Raw genomic sequence first — 17,601 nt, forward strand, 5'->3', positions numbered from 1 at the left:
CTTAGCACTTTTAGGGCGAGACATTCCAAGTGCAGGTGCCAGGCCCGGCCGCGCATGTTGGTGGAAGCTTCCTCCCTCGTGGAGCCCCTTCCCAGGTATTCTCATACCCCTGCTCAAATCTTAGCTCACACATGGTACTGAAGATCTTATCTCTTCTGGTCTTGTGGGCTCTTTCAAAGCGGAGCTCCCACAAGAGGACCTCGCAGTCTCGAACCTAGGGGCACTAGAGGTGTGGCTGATGACCCGTCGATACCAAAGTGTTGTGCTGTGGGTGATGATCCATGAAACTATCGCCTCCCTTTTTTCAGCCATTGTCCTAGGCAGCACTATTACTTCACACTTTTCTTGCCGCGCAACGAAAGATTTTACAGCAAATTCGCAAATAATGGAAGCCCCTCCAAACCAATACCCTCCTTCTTAGGAACCACAGTTGCTGAATGTTTCGGCGTGGCCGATGGGATTGACGACATACTTCCTAAAAAAGCTAGGGCCACCAGACTTCATGCGCCACAGATCACCGTTAGGCGTGGCTTACAGTTTCAGCGACGATCGGATTCCCCTTGTACCAGGACAATTGCGGTCTAACCTCCTGGCTTCTGTCCCCCTTGATCGATCGCATGGGTTCCAAATTCCAATGGGCCATCATGGTCATGCCAATTTTTTTAGGGTTTCCCGGAACCAGCGGCTTGTGGGCACTGACCACCGTTGTCTTTTGATCAAAGGGTTGTCCTAGTTGAGGTGACTGCATACTAGTGCCGACGCCACATCTGTGACCGGAAAAGTGACGGAGACAGCTGCGACGGGCCGGATAGTTAGCACAACAAAGCAGAACCGCCAAAAAAAAAGAAAAAGAAAACAAATTCCGAATATCTTCATTACAATTCAACGTCGAGAACAAGACCAAAAACTCCCCCTCCATCACACCCCCAGGCAGGGTCAAAATGTCAAGCGTATAGTGGAGGCCGGGGGTCATACTGTACTATCCGTGCACGAAACTATTGACAAGTCGAAAAAGAGATCCAGCCTTGAGCCCCATAGGTTCAAGGGAATAGTAGTCTTGATCCCGTACCTCCTTATGAATACTCCACCGGTTTGTCACTGCACATGAACGTCGATCGTGCATGCCAAGGCGCCTGTTTGGGAATTCCTCGTCAAGCTGGCCAGGGAGAATCGGTAGATGGGCGCGAAGAGACCAAATCAGAGACGCAGCTGCCAAGTGGAACCGTAGAACCCTTTAGGCTTAGGGCCTGAAAATACTCTGAAAGTAGCATCCAGTCCCTGTGCTCACTTGGTACTTGCTCCCCAGTTGATCCGCATGCTAGCATCAGATCTGCCCTGGCGTAAGCTGCGATCTCTCAGATCTAGTACCTGCTTTGACTACCCCCTTCCTTTGCTCCATTATTGCGTACCCAGCGATCTAACCACAACAAGACCTGGAAATAATCCAAATTTTTTTCCTCCCCACTGTCCATCTCCCCATTTCCTGGAACGTGTTACTGCAAGGATCTCTCTGTAGATACCGACGGTCCACCGTCCCCGGCTGGATGATCTTTCGCCGTTCCTTTTTTCCCCTTTCTATCAATTGATTCCCAGTGTATGCTTTTCATCGGACTCGATTTTTTGACTTTTTTTTTTCCCTCTTTTGACTTTTGGTCAATATGCTAAGGATTTCTGATCTCCAATTTGTGATGCACACAAAGCATTGACTAAATCCCGGAAAGACGGTCACCGATTCATTGATGCGCTCATCACTCCGGTACTTTGGCCAGTGGCGACATCTACTAGTTCCATCATTTTTCAAGACCTAATCTGGAACTATGAGGCCGAAATATAGTTGGCAGCGGATGGGTCTCGGCTGCTTGCCGGGAGGTATATGAAGACCAGATGAAGCACTTAAGTTGAGACCTCTTTCTACCAAGCATCATTCTTCCAAACTTCATTACTTCATAATTTTAAGCTTTACTGCACATCACCCTTCCTCGTCAACCTCGGCCTCCGTTTATAGACGGTCCCTACTACCCCTCCAAAACTCTATCGTCGGATCCACTCCATTTATACTCCCTTCAACTCTTCTATGCCATTGTTCCCCGATTGGTTCAAAGTAGTTCCTTCGAACATCGGTGTTTATATTCGCCAAACCACCCAGACCACACCTAAAACTATCAAATTCCATAAAGAACAATGCCTGCTCCTCGCGAATTCAGTTTGACATTCGAAGCCGCCCCTCAACCCGCCGCCCGCCCCGGTCTCCCCTTCACCGTCCCCGTCATAGTCGCCGTACAACCTATCGGAACACCCTCACGCACATTACAACTCGTCGCCAGCGCCAGTCTCCGCGACGAAGCCGGCACCAGCCCCGCGATTGGCCTCGGCGGCAATCTGACTGCAAATGTGCGGAGCCGCACCGAACCTTCAATGAGCGGCTACGCCAAATTCACCGGCCTGACCATCTCGCGACCAGGCAAATATCGCATCCGCGTCATGCTCAGCACATCCTCCGTCAACGGCGTAACGACCAAAGAATGTGTTGATTCGGAGGTTATCCATATCCATGCCGCTGCGCCGGTGGCCCAAAGGCCAAGTGGGTCTCTTTCTTTTTTGACCCTTTGATCCTATCCTATCAATCAAATTACCCTACTCGGTTCTCAGCCTTTTGCTCAGGATCAACCCCACTCTTCTTTTTCCCAAAGTACTTGTTCGCCGCGGTGGATAACGGCGCGGTATTGGGTGCTTTGGGGGAATTGGAAGTCTTGACCCCGTCTCATTGCCGTTTCTGGACGCTTGCTGATCTTTTTGAAAAACTCTAGCTCCCACCACGGTGGCAAAGTTGCAACGGCTGACGGCTGAAAACTTGGATATCTCGGTGGCGGATATCGCGAAATGGCAGAGTGCATGAGCGCGTGAGTGTGCGTGGGGGAAATGGAGGTTCTGTCATTGGGTGTCATTGTGGAGTTTCCGGTGTTTCCTTTTTTTTGCGGTGTTTGATTCTTGTCTGAAGTTCTTTTTTTTGATTACTTTCCTTTTTTTCGAAATATTTCCTTCAGATCGATTCTTTCATGGGCTCTGGAGCTTCCTTTTTAGGGGTTCAAGTCCGAGGTGCAGGTCCATCCTTTTGTGTGGCGCACTTACCAAGACAGTTAGGTAATTAGTTAGAGCCAGGTAATGAAGTCATTTCCTTATCTTCTTTGTGATGGGAAATAATCTCTAAAGTGGCATGGGGTCAAGTATTGATAGAGTATTGATAGAAATTGTAAAATTGTTTGCTTGTGACGAAGTGATAGAAGCAAATCTCTTTCTATTTTCGGTATGCGTGTCATGTCCCTGCATCTGGTAAAGAAAAAGTAATTATAGGATCTGCCGTGCATTGCGCCAAATATTTTAGAAACGTCCTCGCTTCTTGCATCTATGAAGAATAGACGGCGCAATATCATTATTTGAGAGAACTCTCATAGTTGCGCAATTCTCCCAACTGCGGCGCTGATGCCAGCACATATTGTAGGAAAGTAGCATAATCCCAGCCCATACATTCAGCTGCAAGGCCCATTAAACTTGTCTGGTCGTCCCGTCCTGGACGACCTAGTCCAGTGATGTTCTACAAGCACGAACATTAGTCCAACCCGCAGCAATCCTTCATCATGACAAGGTATACATACCGGCTTCATATTAATATCAAACAGCGCAAATCGTGACCCAGGTTTAAATCGCCGAATGTCTATCCGAAGGGGAGCTCTGGTCTGTAGCAGACTAGCTACGGTCTCGCATTCCCTCATGATAGCACCATACGCCGGATCGGCCTCGACTTCCTCAGCAGTCACAGCGCGCGAGTTCACAGTCACCGCTACCTTGCCACTATAAGGAGCGATTCCATCCACATGGTTGAAGCGAGTCACCGGTGGTAGAGACCAGTGCCGAGTGAAACGATCTGAATGCTCTTGTCCTGGAATCGCTTCTTGAGATGGAGGCATGACGGTGATAGTACCCTCTTCACCATTCAAGTATTCTTCTACGAGAACACGAGGGGATTCGTCGAAAAGATAAGCAATGTGCTCAGACAGCTCGATTGGATTGCGGCAGATCTTCACGCCATGACTCCCTCGACCACGCACTGGCTTGGCAACAATTGGATAGTCGCTGTCTTTGATCGAAGCCAAGACAGCATCCAATGTCTTTTGAACAGCTGCATGGTCATCTTTTTCAGTTCTGGGGTCATCAAGCGTCCATGATCTAGGTAGTGTCAATCCACCATGTCGACGCAGACAATCATTCACAAACGACTTGTCATCGAATTGATCCGCACACAGCGGCGGTTGCCCTATAACCCTAACATCCGACTCATACGACGTCAATAGCGATGAGTTCTGCAATGGATGCTTCGCAAAAAGCACCGTATTGGCCCAAAGATGCGTGGCACCTTTCTTTAATGCGGTCAGAATGCCTTCCTCGGTATCAGGGAAGCACCAGTGGTCCTGATTCGCAGGGTCCGGCATCGTCTCTGGCGTGAGCACTGTGGTCCCCGAGCGGGACAATGTATACGCTACATCAGCTCCGGAATCACGGTATCCTGGGTATCACATATTAGCGCGCCTAGTTCTGCGCTCTATGTGCGCTTGCCTTACCACCGGGCTTGGGTGGCTTGCTCACGCCGCCGTACATTGGCGGCGGGAGAGCCTGGTAGAGTACCGCGACGACGGGCTTCGTGGGAGCCATATTGGAATACTGTCTTTCAGCCTGACCTTGGCGACGCGGTATATTCTTCGATGTGTAATGGATTGTAGATGCAAGTGTTGGTGGCTGGATGTGGGGGCGAAGATAGTGGACGGGATGGCCGAAGGTGCAGAATTGGCTTGGAACCCGGACCCGATATTTCATTCCGAATGAGATACAACTCATCAATCTCTAGAAATTTCCAAATGAGAGCAGTTCGAAGAAAATTGTGATCTTTTTTAACAAGTTTCAAGTCGCGTGGGATAGCTCGGAGAAATTCCGATCTTCGGAGGTGGAGTGCTCCGGGTGGAGATGGAACGCTCCGGCCTCCAATTGGAATAACAATGGACAGCGATGACTACTTTACGAAAGCTAGAGGAGAAGTTGCGAGATTCGGAGGATATAGGTTGAATTTTATGATGAAGAAATTGGAGTATAATTGGCTTGCAACTATAGACGTAATAGAAAAAGGGTCCAGCTCCTTCAAGGAGACAAAGACATGTAGAGAAATCGTTGATCAAAGAATAGCTAAGAGATTGACTGTCGAGGAAAACGACAAGATCCGTAGCCAGCACATGAAGTGATCAGAAAGGAAGATATAGAGTCATAATTGTTTCGTGGTTCCATGAGATAGGCCAATCACAGTACAGCAGTAGTACATTCGTCCAAGGCATTGTTCAGTCCCCGGGTGCAACCCACAAGAATTGTCTGGTTGCACCCTGGTAAAACTCAACGGCAAAGGAGAAGCAGAGTCTCTTTTCCGGTGAATTTGATCTGGCTGTCGATTCGAACTTGCACTTGGGGTTTATTGTCCGCGTGGGAGATGATATGCTTTCATCTTGCTGGACATCCCATCACAAAAGTGCGTCTGAGCGAGACATTACCATGCGCGATGGTCGGTTTTGGAAAGATTCAGAAGAGTGATTGTCGCAATGACATGATTCAGCTCTCCTTGTCGTGGTGACGGAGCTTCTCAAAGCCGTCGCGAACGGTCTCGCGCACGCTGAAGCCACCGAAGAGCCAGTCATTGGAGTGCCGACCGTAGTGGTTGACGGTACCACTATAGCGACGATAGTCGTCGCTATTCTTGCGGGTGGGAGTTGGTGCCCGCTTAGTGGTGTACTCCTGCCTGGGAGACTGTGGGGAAGAAGCCTGAGGAGACATCAGGTCGGGGCTATGAGAGCGGTGGTGTTGATCAAAGTATGAGTGCCCTGGGGCGCTACGGGGAATGTCTCGAGACTGGGAGACACTCGCCGAGGATTGGCGTTTGTGTGTTTTGGGAATATCGATGGGAGTAGGAGACTTGCTACCCGGTCGGAATAGTTTGGAGGCCAGTGGGTTGGATAGACCGCGGCCGCGTTTCTTCTCGTCGGAGCGTTGAGTGCTGCGAGAGGAACAGGTGGTAGTTGATGTTTGAGACAGAGACCGCTTGGGATAGGTGTCGCTGTTGTAGGATTGAGAGTGCATTACTTGGTGGGGAGGTGAAAAGGTGTAGAGAGTTGAGAGGAGTAGAAAGAGGAAGGACTGAGGCCGACTCGGGGCACGGGACTTGTTATTTATGCCTCTCCATCTTTCTCCTCTCCTCTCCATCTCTCTTTCATTATTCCCCCCCCTTCGCTTCTCCGGGATCGTCAACCCTCGTAGGGCAACCAACCAAATCGCAGTCCGCTTCTCCTCTGCACTTGAGCCGGTGGAGAACATGCCCCAAAGACACACGCAGCCAATCGCAGCCTCGAGAGTCTCCAGCATGAGCGGACCGGGCCAGCAACGTACCAACCGGAGGCCAGCAATGGCGACCCGCAGGTTCCACCGGTAAGGTTTAGCGGGCGTCCGTGTCGGTGAGATTTCACAAGACTCCAGCAGAGTAGGACTAACTTCTGAGCCAATCCCAGATTCTTTCTGCCTTGGAGCCTCCTGCTTCTCCTTGACGAGACCCCGCAGTTGGACCGCTCGTTGCATCATCATCCCTATCATCTTCACTACTTGGGACACGTCGTCTCGCGTTGCAGGGTTGCAAATCTATATCATGTGGCTGCATCCAAAGTGTCCTACGTTGGGCAGCACCAATATACCATTCTAACTTTCTTTCCAAAACGACACATCACCAACGTTCGGCTCTCGGAAGCTGCAGCTTTGTCCAGCTGAGCCGTTCTGTCATCCTTATCTTCCCCCTGCCATAGGGCTGGTTCCCCACCCCGCGGAGTTAGGCAACCAGGTTTTCCCAGTCTTGATGGATGCTTTGTGACTATTCTTCGTCAGAGGTGGGGCAGCCTGCAGACACCTTGGCCAATGTTGAATGTTCCAACTTCCCTCGAGGCTCTGCCCGAATACGAATCACCCATTCATTCATGCCCTTTAGCCCTCGCACCACTGGCCCTACGGCTGTCCCTTGGCAATCCGACAAGACTTTGAGGATTTCTTATCGCATCCACTCATCTATTTCCACCAACAGTCATCTTCGCCAATCATCATCAGTCCACTGAGACATTCTTCCTTCTAGCGGCCTTCGAGAAGGCCGTCGTAACCGAGAGATGGGGCACGTGCTGATGAATTGTCTTGTTTTAGTCACTTGGCCCCCACGCAAGAGTACATCAGCCAAGAAAACACGGCTGAGTTTGTGGTCAACTCGGCACGGTGACTCCGAGAACCGTACCATGGGGTATTCACGAGCGCTACATTATGACTTTTTTGACATTATGGTTAATTAACCAAAGTTTCGACATTAGTTAAGACGATGCTGGCACCACTAGATCGTTTTCCCTCGTTGCTTCACACAAAGTCATCTAGTGGGAGCAGCCATACGGAGTACTAACTTCCGCTATAGCGCATGTTGCGACCGAGGTACACGCTGCACAAAGCCGCCAAGAGCACACATTCTTGCTGCATTGTTGGTTCGGGAACCGACTGGTGACTCACGGCAAGTGACCCATCTGCATACCTCGCGACAGCCGAGTCAAATTTCAAGGTCTAGCCCGAATCAAAACAATACGAATATGCTGTCCCACCTGTCGGTCCGCACAGACCGACAGAGTCTCCTGGCAAAGAGGAAGGTTCCGAAGCAAACCGATAGCAAGACCAAAGTTTAGATATCACGGAGAATACTTACACACGGACCATGAAAATATGGACTTTATCTAATAGAAGTGTAGTTCAAATATTCAAATTTGACAAGGCATCCCAGTTGTGATTCAGGTGCATGAAAGAGGAGCAACGAGAATTGTCTATTCAGCAAAAAGAAAACAATGCTTGTAGGTTGATGACAGCGAAAAGACTTCACGACAGTTGGTGGTCCACACGTACGAGTCAGGTAGAACCCACAATCAACAGAGACTAGTATTTACGTAGATTGGTATTATATTAGGCCTAGGGCCAATGGCTTTGATGTCGCGCTAGCCTTCCAACCTGATGTCTAGATTACCTCCTCCAACCACACAGTGGGTTCCTCCAGTTTGAAACCTCGACCAAACTTCAAGAGTATTCGAACGGTTTAATGCCGACTTTGCTCGACCCAACTATTTAAATTTTTGGATTGGACGCCTCTTTTTGATTACAACTATGTCACATTTTTTGTAGAATTAAGGAAGAACCGAGATGCCATTTAGCGCCTTGACCAAAGACTCTGTACTTCAAACTATGACAACAGACTTTTCTTTCCATGGATTCAGTTTCTGATCCAGCCACGGTTCTGCCTCGTTTGCAAAAGAACCAACCCGTTTCAGATATCCTAATGAGTCCTTCGCTTTCTGCAAGAAGAGCCCAGAATAGCAGAGCTCGTTCACTTTGTTTCCCTTTTGATCCAATCTCCAGTCGCGAGTAAACATGATAAGCCCATAGACCTGACCCTCAAGTGGGGGATCTTCCTTAATCTCATGGGTTTCGCGATTCACCACATTGGCGCCATGGACATCTATGCCATGTCTCGTCATCAACTTATGCCATTCAGCTCCATCGCCGTTCTTTCGACGGATCGGGGCGCGGGATTGTTTTTTGAGCAGATCATTCACATTTTTGGTCTTGAGTTCAGTAAAAAGACCTTTGATCTCGAGTGATGCTTCGGAGACCTCACCAAAGGGTGAGGAGGAGTCTGTAAGAATGACTGTGCACTTCCTCACGGTTGCCATGGGCTTTGAATCAGCTGTTATATTGCCGTATGAGACGGTACAGTCGACCGAGGCCCATGACCATGAAGGTGCACGCCATTGTTGTGTCTGACGAGACAATTCGTGAACTTTTGTGAACCACATTAAGTCGTGCAGAATGTTATCCTGCCAAAGTCCTGCCAGGTATCGATGACCCGTCAGTCGAGAGACCTCCGCTGCAATGCCGCCAATAGCAGGTAACCTATCACAGGGACGGCCAATTTCACGTCTGGAATAATCGTGGATAAATGCATACCAGGCTTGGTACAGTTGTGTCGTGCTGAACATGTCCAACCCTGATGAGAGATTGCTTGATTGAGGTGAATCAAATAGCATGTCTACCATACGATTCTCCAAGGTTTCCGTCGCATCGCGGATGCTTGCAGGGGAGTAGTAGTATCCTCCATCTGCAAAAGTACTTTTTCTGCATCTGAAGGTAGGCCACCTCCCGTAGGACAGGAACCTTGGCGAAAGGAGCTGTTCTTGAAGGCACCATCCACGACGTGTAGTTGGAAAAGTGAAACTAGTTTGCCAATCGTCGTAGTCATCGTGTAACCATATCTTGCCCATTTGAGAGCCTGGCAATGAGGCTGCCTCTTCGATTGTCGTTGCAGTGCTGTCAGGTAGACGGTAGGCGAGTGGAATGAGACCCTTCCAGAGTCCAGTCGATTTATCGGCCATGTCAATGAGGAACCCCTCATCTACACTTCCTGCCCGCGTAGCACATATTGTGAGATATGATCCCTTATAGGTCTTGGCCATCTGCGAGAACTCGTATGACTTGTCTGACGGTATATCTTGGATAATACAAAGGCAGTCAATCCAGATGTATTTCACTCCAAGCTTCTGGGTCACGAGAATAGCATCTCTCATGGTTTTTGGCAGCATCGACATTTCGAAACCAAGCCGCATCGCATCAAGTGTTGAAATTGTCGTTTGGAATGCTTGAGACCCGCCCCAACAATAACTCAAAGCAGTGTAAATCCCTTTCTCGCCACGGGGAGGCTCATATAGCTTTAGAGATTGTCCGTTGCTGATATCAATAACACGTCTGGGCAAGTCTGACTGAAATCCCGAACTTCTAAGACATGTGTCTTTATGATTCTCATTACAGTATGTTGTCCATTCGTTGATCAAGTTGAAAGCATTGTCTGACCCGGGGGAGGCGTTGGGCGTTCGGCTACTCAGGCCAATTGCAGCTGGATCATCTACATTCTTCGTGTTATGATTTGGTCATCTAGCAAATAAGGAAAGACTTACCTTTAGTGGTGTACACATTCACTTGAAACTCCATCATATTAGGGCCCTGTCCCTTCGTCATCCAGATCTCTGAGTACTTGAGAATCTCCTTCACCACATCATGATCATCGGCAGTCTCTATTAAGCCAAACTGAAGTTTGTTGAAATCAGGCAACTTCGAATCCTTCTTTGAGCATATGGGGAAAACAGCGAACAGGAAGCTGTCGTGCTTCAGCTTCGTGAGCTTCTGCATGCAATCGGAGATGGCTTTTTCACGTCTGGCACTATTTCCTCCGGGGTTGGTGTACCAACTGTTTTTAAGGCCAGAGCCATAAATATCTGCCGGGCAACTGAAGTATGTTGTCACAAAAACTTTATTGAGAAAAAAGCTGCAAAATTCACACCCCCTTTGTGATGCTTCGACAAGTCTTGAGATTCTCACTGCCCACGTGAGTGAGGGCAGTGGGAATTGCTTTTTATGCTGTGGGGCCGATTCATCTTCCTCCTCATTCTGGTATTCCATGTGAGAGATGGGAGCGTACGATCCAAGACTCTCCATTAAGGCCTCGGCAACGCCAATGCCCAGCCTTCTCATATCCTCGTGTTCGATCGTATCGTCGTTGCCTTGCACTGGACCGTTCTCCGCAATATATAGCGCTTCGTTTTGTTTGTAGATTTTGTCCCATGGGATTTTCTTGAAATGCTCAAAATCCATTGGAATCTGCTGCTCTGTACGGTGATAGAGCTCCGCGGCAATTTTCTCTCTGAGCTCTGGATCTTCCGGTATTGTGTCATCCGTGATGTTCTTGGTCATGCCCTCTTCTAACTTTCGACGGTGGTCTTCTTGGAACTGTTCGTAAATCAAGTATAAAGTTGGCAGCCCATAAGATAAAGGAAAACAGCTGCGACACCTAGTCGGAGTCCGAGTTTGGGGATTTCCAGAGCTGCCGGAACAATTCGAATCGTCACAAGAAGACGAGCCAGCTGGTTCGCATTCAATGGTCTTGAAATCGTGACCCGGATGTATCAATTCTGCATCTTGGTAGCAGCCGGCACAGTAGTCAAAGTCTTGACATGCAGTGCATTTAAAGCGTTCACCGACAATTTTGGAGTCGCAGGAGTCACAGAGTGCCATCTTGTTTGGAGAGCGCTATTCGAAAGTTGGTATTGAGAAAAATTTCTTAATTGGTAGATATAAGAGATGATGGCTTCTTTATCGTCCAAGAGGGTTTCTCGGAAGTTATACTACGTCGTAAGAGCCGCATCAGCGGGTAACAGGCGGTTATGCCCAAGGCGCAATCATACACTAGTTGCCTGCTGCATCATTACATCATGCGAGAAAATTAGTATGCAGATTCATATTGTTTTTCAGCCTTGCCATGTGGGCCTCCGTCAAAATTCTCAGAAGGCGAAGCAAAATACGACGTGTTCAAAGTCTGTATCTGCACACCGCTACTGAAATTTAGACTTGTCGCTCAGCCCCTGTTCGTTACGTGTGATAATATAGGGTGTTCGTCCATCACGTTGCAGTTCAAAGGGTAACAGGGTAGGATCCCGCCCCTGTCGCCATTGGAACTGTAAACTCTTTCCACTTGATGGTGCAGATCGTTGGGCACACCGTCCCCAACTAGCACTGCCCAGTAATCCGCGGTTGCTCCACACATTGCCCATGCTTTTCATTGGAGGCATATAGACCTCTGAATAATTAGGGGCATCTTTTAAAGCCTAACGAAATTCATAATTCTTTATTGGCCATCAGGTTTCGATGAGGTAGGCATCAAATGCGCCTTGAGATATACCTATACGAAGGTCCGTGGTACACTCAACTGAGAGAAGGGTTGTATACCGACTAATGGCGGCTCAAACGTGGCGTCTACCTCACCGCTGACCTCTCTTGAATTGATAAATCAAATGATGAATGTAGTCACATATTTCGGTAAATAAGAATACTCTGAATACCGCTCATTTGCTAATTCAAAAGAGAGAAATCGTGGCTAATACAAACAATTTTTGAAATTTTCAAATTTAAGTAAGTGAGTAAGTGAGGAAGAAGACTAGATAATACGCATTATAATACGAAAAGAGACTTGTAACTTTGGAATCTTCAAAGCATCAGGTCGGCCATCCTGTTCCGTTGCTAAATGGCTAAGCAGCTGCTAAAATCATACTAATCTGGCTTTGGAATAACTTTGGTAGACGTCGTACATCTTTTCAAGGTCTTGATACGCCGAGTTTTCTGCTTTCATCACAGAAAGCAGATGTAGAGTAGATTCATGCGTATGAAGAAATGGCGGCCGTTACTAATGATTTCCTTTCACGCCTCCATCCGTTGTCTTTGTGCTTTGTACTCGTTGCGGATGTCTCAAAGTATTTTCCCCACTGTCAGAGATTTGCCCTTCAACATCGGCGCCATCTTGGGGTTTCAGGCTGGTAGAATTAAACTCGATAGCCTGTTCCACGCGTTTCTTGATTTGCAAGATATTCGGAGAGCGGCGGCGAATGAGTGCCTTTTTTGCATTGAATGCATTCTCCCACGATGGATTATCGCCGCGCTTATGAGGAAGGAGATTCCACTTTGAGAAGCTTTCTTCCTCTTCAGCGGTCAGGTTTAGCCATGCGTACAGATCCATACGTCGCGTAGATCTTTTGGCTGGGTCTTTTGCAGGACGCTTGCAGAACTGCCAAGTTGATTCTGAAATCTCTTCGAAATCCAGAAACGAGGGCCACTCAAAGACAGTTGCCTTCAAATAAGATCCAATAGTGCATGTATATGCGCGGGTCTCACCTCCACCATCGAACTTGACCGAGACTGGTCGCACTTTATCGTCACAGCCGAACCCCCGCGTTATAAGAATGGAAGATATCAAGAGCAGGCCAATTGTGTAGATTTGGATAGCGAGAGACGCCATTCCAACGGTGACGACATGGATACCAAAAGCTAACCAGCTCATCCAACGACCTATTTGGTATGGCAACCGTGGGCTAGGGTGAGGGTTTTTCACGAAGACCGGCACAATAAGTTCATTCGGAATGAATAGAGTAATGACCTTGGTGTCGGGAGTAATGAAAATGAGCTTTTCCGTGTTCTTTCTAGCCTTTGAGTTCAGGACAGCTTTATCGATTTCCATTCGGTTTGCGGACAGGATATAAGCTCGGGTTAAAACAGAGACTATCAGTCCGCAGGCATTGGCCACTCCATACATATCATACGACAGGATAGCCATTGTAAGCAGAAATCCCGTTGAACAGACAGAGACACATCCTGCTGTAAAATAGTCAAAAAGTCGTGATTGAGGAGGTTTTCCCACGGCTTCCCAGAAGACAACACTGCGAGCGATCGTGAAGTTTTGGCATTGCACCCATCGTGTAAACCAGGCCGCACATTCAGTCGTATGTATCCCCATAGAAATATTGTAAAGGAAGAATGAAGGCATTTTTGTTCGAAGGCGATCAGCGGCGATGACATAAATGGCTAACAAAGGCATGAATTCAAGCCATCGGCTCTGGGCTAAACGCCCAACCCAAACATTGATTTCTTCGGCGCCTAATAGGGTGACAAGTCCGAGTGCATCCACCCGAAATGGCTGCCAATGAAAAAGCTCAGTCAAAGGGAATATCATCGTTTGGATTCTTGCTTGGATGGCAATTGGATAGGTTTTTTTTAAAGCTAGACAAGAGCGCAGTGATTTACTAGAGAAACCCAATTATATTAAAGATAGGCCTCAAAGTCATCTATTTTATGTCTTCTCTACAACTTTTCAAATGTAATCCGGTAAAGCGCTATTTTCCTCGATACCCTCCATGATGTTCCCGCCACCGCAACTTACTGCACGCCAAGCATGTTTTGTCGAATCGTACATAGCCCTGATGCAGCTTGCAGCAGACACATATACCGACTACAACATATTAAAGCCAGATATAGGTGCTTAGGCCTACGATCTGCACCAAATCATAGGTGTTTGCTATCGCACAGCCCTCGCTGGGCTGACCCGCGTTTGGTATGAGGCTCAACGAGTCTCAAGCCTCACCCGGGTGCTACGTTTATGCTCATTCACAACATCATTAGCTCTTGTCGGTAACTACAACGGGTGTTTACATGCAATTATATAATTCTTCGCGCCTCCTGATTCGATCTCCCATTCACCGATTTTCCTTGTCTTTCGTTCCGCGTAGATTGAAATTCACATAGTTACTGTCTACATCTTATCGAGCCATGCAGTAGAAAATCGCCAGTAAATAATCCTGATCGACGGTTGAGTGTAACACCCTCGAGTCAGGTTGGGCCTAGATCCTTTCCACATTTATCTCCCTGTTGCACCTACGGAGGTGAACTAATGCCCAACATGGGTTGTATCTTAAGGCCTTATCATTCTCAATGATTATGATCTGTGCTTGGGCGGCTTGTAACATACGAGAGAAATAAACTTGGCATGATCTTTCCAAGATTTTTGACTTGCGATATAATCTATTCACATTTTAGCTACCCAAAGCCCCCCCGCTGGTTCAGAAAATCCCATACACAAGGTGAATAACACTGTCCTTAATGACACGGGCCATTCGACATAATCACCTTATCAAGAATCATGAAATTCTCAAGTATGCCTTGGCTATATCTTGATTTGTGTCTTGGGTACAAAAAATTACACCGCAATGCTAGGTAACGGTAAATTCGATGCCGAAAACGGCTACCTTGGACGCTGTTTTAAGCGTCCTTTTTACCAAAATATATAGTCATCGGGCTCCCACGTGATCTATTTCTGTCCGTATGCTCCCTGAGCACCCAAGGTGGGCTCAGGTTTACTCTGAGATCAGCTCACCCTTCACTCAGGATGCTCAGGGTAGTCATTCAGAGATATCGGTATGTCTATTTATTTGTATTATCTGATTGTAGCCATTAATTGCAAAAATAGGGAAGGTCTTTCCATTAAACGCTAGACTATACTTAAATTTCTTTTTCACACTTAGAGAGGCTGTCGGATTTAGGTGGTTGGCATAAATCCTAATGTGTACACAGAATCGTAGTGCACAGGGAAAGGGTCGTGCGATCAAATCGTAGATTCACGATTGTGGAAGAATAACTATCCACGAGAGGGCAAAGAATAGACCAAGGTTAAGCAGTGGTAGGTTAACGTAGTACGGCTTAATAGCTCTACTTCTGAACATGAAAGATGTTAAACTTGCTTATTCTAACTAGAAAGATAGGCAGTATTTGTAACTTTAGGTATATGGCAGAATGTGTCAACATGTATGTGTGCGATACCCCGCACTAAGCGTGTGCATATCAATGCATGCATCAAGCTAATCAGATTAATATCTGACAGACCGCTATATAATCGACGATGATGATTATCCACTATCACATCAAATCGAAAACACTCTCGTGTGCCCACCCCAAGTATTTCGGACTTTGTTGGTTTTCATATAATATTTCACTATATTCTCGAAAGATACAAACACTGCCTGTCTTCTATATCTAGATTAATAAAGTTTAACCTCCTGATTTCCCTGTCAAAAATTTATCTTCCACAATTGTGGATCTTTGGTTAGATTGAACGAATAAGACCCTGCTTTACCCCGACCGTACACTACACTACGGTGCACTCATTAGGACTTATGACCACTATCTAAAGTTCGATAGAATGTCACAGGAAAAGACTGATAGAAACCCGAAATACTTCATGGGGGGATAGACCACCCTTCTTAACCACGAGCGGGTAAACAGATTATTGTATCCCTGCTGAATCATTGGTATATCGTCAATAGCTAAACAAGCCCCAGGAATCAGGGTAAAGTTCCTAGGTACAGTTCTCTGCGTACGACAGCATCAGTCCCGAGGATACACGTAGCTCCCAGGAACGGTAAAAGTTCATCCTGGAGATGAGGTGAGAGTCTGTAGCCCAGAGTGTGAATAACTTGATCTATGATCCTCAAGTTGCCTGCTCCTTCTAAGCGACGCAAGACTTGCCAAGCAAGACGCTCACTGTCTCGCCGATATCATTCGAAACCGCGATATCAAGATGGCCATCTCCATTGAACTCGCCGACTGCAACGCCATATGGCGCAGATCCCGACGGGAACGTGACCTGTGGCTGGAAGCTCCCAGATCCAGTTCCGAGCAAGACGCTCACTGTATCGTCCTCGACATTCGAAGCCACGATATCAAGATGACCATCTCCATTGAAGTCACCCACTGCAACCGAAGCGGGCCTAGACCCTACTTGGAATGTGACTTGCGGCTGGAAGCTCCCAGATCCAGTTCCGAGCAAGACACTCACTGTAGTACCGTCGAAATTTGCAGAAACAATATCGGGATAACCATCTCCATTAAAATCACCCACTGCGACGCCAAGCGGCCCGGGTCCAACGGGGAGTATAGCCTGTGGCTGGAAGTTCCCCGATCCGGTCCCAAGCAGAACGCTCACTGTATCGTCATCGTAATTCGAAGTGACAATGTCGAGAGAGCCATCTCCGTTAAAGTCACCCACTGCAATCTCCCATGGCGAAGACCCTACAGGAAATGTGACCTGCTGCTGGAAGCTCCCTGATCCAGTCCCAAACAAAATACCTACTGTGTTTTCGTTGACATTCGCAACAGCGATATCGAGATATCCATCTCCGTTGAAGTGACCGACTGTAATACCGGCCGGGATACCCCCTACAGGGAATGTGGCCTGCGGCTGGAAGGTCCCGTCTCCATTTCCGAGTAAGACGCTCACTGTATTATCGGTCTCGCTCGTAGCCGCGATATCGAGATAGCCATCTCCGTTGAAGTCGCCGACTGTAACGCCGACTGATGTCGGCCCTATAGGGAATGTTGCCTGCGGCTGGAAGCTCCCGGCTCCATTTCCGAGCAAGACGCTCACACTATCACCGAATTCATTCGCAGCCACGATATCGAGATTGCCATCTCTATTGAAGTCTCCGACTGCAATGCCGATCGGGGCGGATCCAACACCGAAGGTGGCCCGCGCCTGAAAATCCACACAGTCAGGCACTGATGGTGTACAAATGCATTGTCTATTTCATGTTTAGCTTCAAGTTTAGCTTTGCAATCTCAAGATAAGCAAGAAAGAGACTAACGGCGTTGTTTGTCCAAGGATAAGGCCAAGTAAACTGGGAGATTCGGAGACGTTATCGCAGTAGCCTGATTGATCGCCTATATTCCGACACTTGAATCCACTACATTAGTATTAGCGGCCTCGTTGCATACCCGCGAATCATACGTACCTTAGCGTCACAGGCGGCCGGGTCGCAACCTCCTCCACTCCCCCCACCACCCCCAACCCCAACTCCAATGTCCCCAATGTCCCCACCCCCAGTGTTGATGTTAAGCCCACCCCCATCCCCATTGCCAATATTGTTACCCCCGTGGGAAATCGTATGCCCACCCTGAGGCCCACCCCACTTTTTCAGAGCCTCGTCTCCGGAGAGCGCAGTGACTACTGCACAGGAGGACAGGGTAAGAAAGGCGAAACGCATCTTCATAATTGGCTTGCAACGATGAGCCAAATCCAGTAGG

The 17,601-nt window shown here is 47.9% G+C and overlaps 6 protein-coding genes across 6 annotated transcripts; 1 reads left to right on the forward strand and 5 right to left on the reverse strand.

Moving 5' to 3' along the window:
- Window positions 1-2,181: 2,181 nt before the first annotated feature.
- On the forward strand, window positions 2,182-2,896 carry N7496_002848 (uncharacterized protein; the record flags this gene model as incomplete). The annotated part of the gene is made up of 2 exons (XM_056695779.1): window positions 2,182-2,581; window positions 2,808-2,896. The coding sequence occupies 2 exons, from the start codon at window positions 2,182-2,184 to the stop codon at window positions 2,894-2,896; spliced, it is 489 nt and encodes a 162-aa protein (XP_056557991.1).
- A 534-nt stretch (window positions 2,897-3,430) lies between these two features.
- N7496_002849 (glutathione synthetase ATP-binding domain-like protein) lies at window positions 3,431-4,707 on the reverse strand (the record flags this gene model as incomplete). The annotated part of the gene is made up of 3 exons (XM_056695780.1): window positions 3,431-3,592; window positions 3,654-4,561; window positions 4,617-4,707. The coding sequence occupies 3 exons, from the start codon at window positions 4,705-4,707 to the stop codon at window positions 3,431-3,433; spliced, it is 1,161 nt and encodes a 386-aa protein (XP_056557992.1).
- A 939-nt stretch (window positions 4,708-5,646) lies between these two features.
- N7496_002850 (uncharacterized protein) lies at window positions 5,647-6,666 on the reverse strand (the record flags this gene model as incomplete). Its single annotated transcript, XM_056695781.1, has 1 exon — window positions 5,647-6,666. The coding sequence occupies one exon, from the start codon at window positions 6,664-6,666 to the stop codon at window positions 5,647-5,649; it is 1,020 nt and encodes a 339-aa protein (XP_056557993.1).
- A 1,664-nt stretch (window positions 6,667-8,330) lies between these two features.
- On the reverse strand, window positions 8,331-11,217 carry N7496_002851 (putative HET domain protein; the record flags this gene model as incomplete). The annotated part of the gene is made up of 2 exons (XM_056695782.1): window positions 8,331-10,042; window positions 10,104-11,217. The coding sequence occupies 2 exons, from the start codon at window positions 11,215-11,217 to the stop codon at window positions 8,331-8,333; spliced, it is 2,826 nt and encodes a 941-aa protein (XP_056557994.1).
- A 1,165-nt stretch (window positions 11,218-12,382) lies between these two features.
- Window positions 12,383-13,516, reverse strand: N7496_002852 (uncharacterized protein; the record flags this gene model as incomplete). The annotated part of the gene is made up of 1 exon (XM_056695783.1): window positions 12,383-13,516. The coding sequence occupies one exon, from the start codon at window positions 13,514-13,516 to the stop codon at window positions 12,383-12,385; it is 1,134 nt and encodes a 377-aa protein (XP_056557995.1).
- Window positions 13,517-16,027: 2,511 nt separating this feature from the next.
- Window positions 16,028-17,567, reverse strand: N7496_002853 (FG-GAP repeat domain-containing protein; the record flags this gene model as incomplete). The annotated part of the gene is made up of 2 exons (XM_056695784.1): window positions 16,028-17,053; window positions 17,310-17,567. 2 exons carry the CDS (start codon window positions 17,565-17,567, stop codon window positions 16,028-16,030), a joined length of 1,284 nt encoding a protein of 427 aa, XP_056557996.1.
- Window positions 17,568-17,601: the final 34 nt, after the last annotated feature.

The sequence above is a fragment of the Penicillium cataractarum genome (genome assembly GCF_028827025.1).
Source record: "Penicillium cataractarum strain IBT 29864 chromosome Unknown utg000002l, whole genome shotgun sequence".
NCBI classification, from domain to species: domain Eukaryota; kingdom Fungi; phylum Ascomycota; class Eurotiomycetes; order Eurotiales; family Aspergillaceae; genus Penicillium; species Penicillium cataractarum.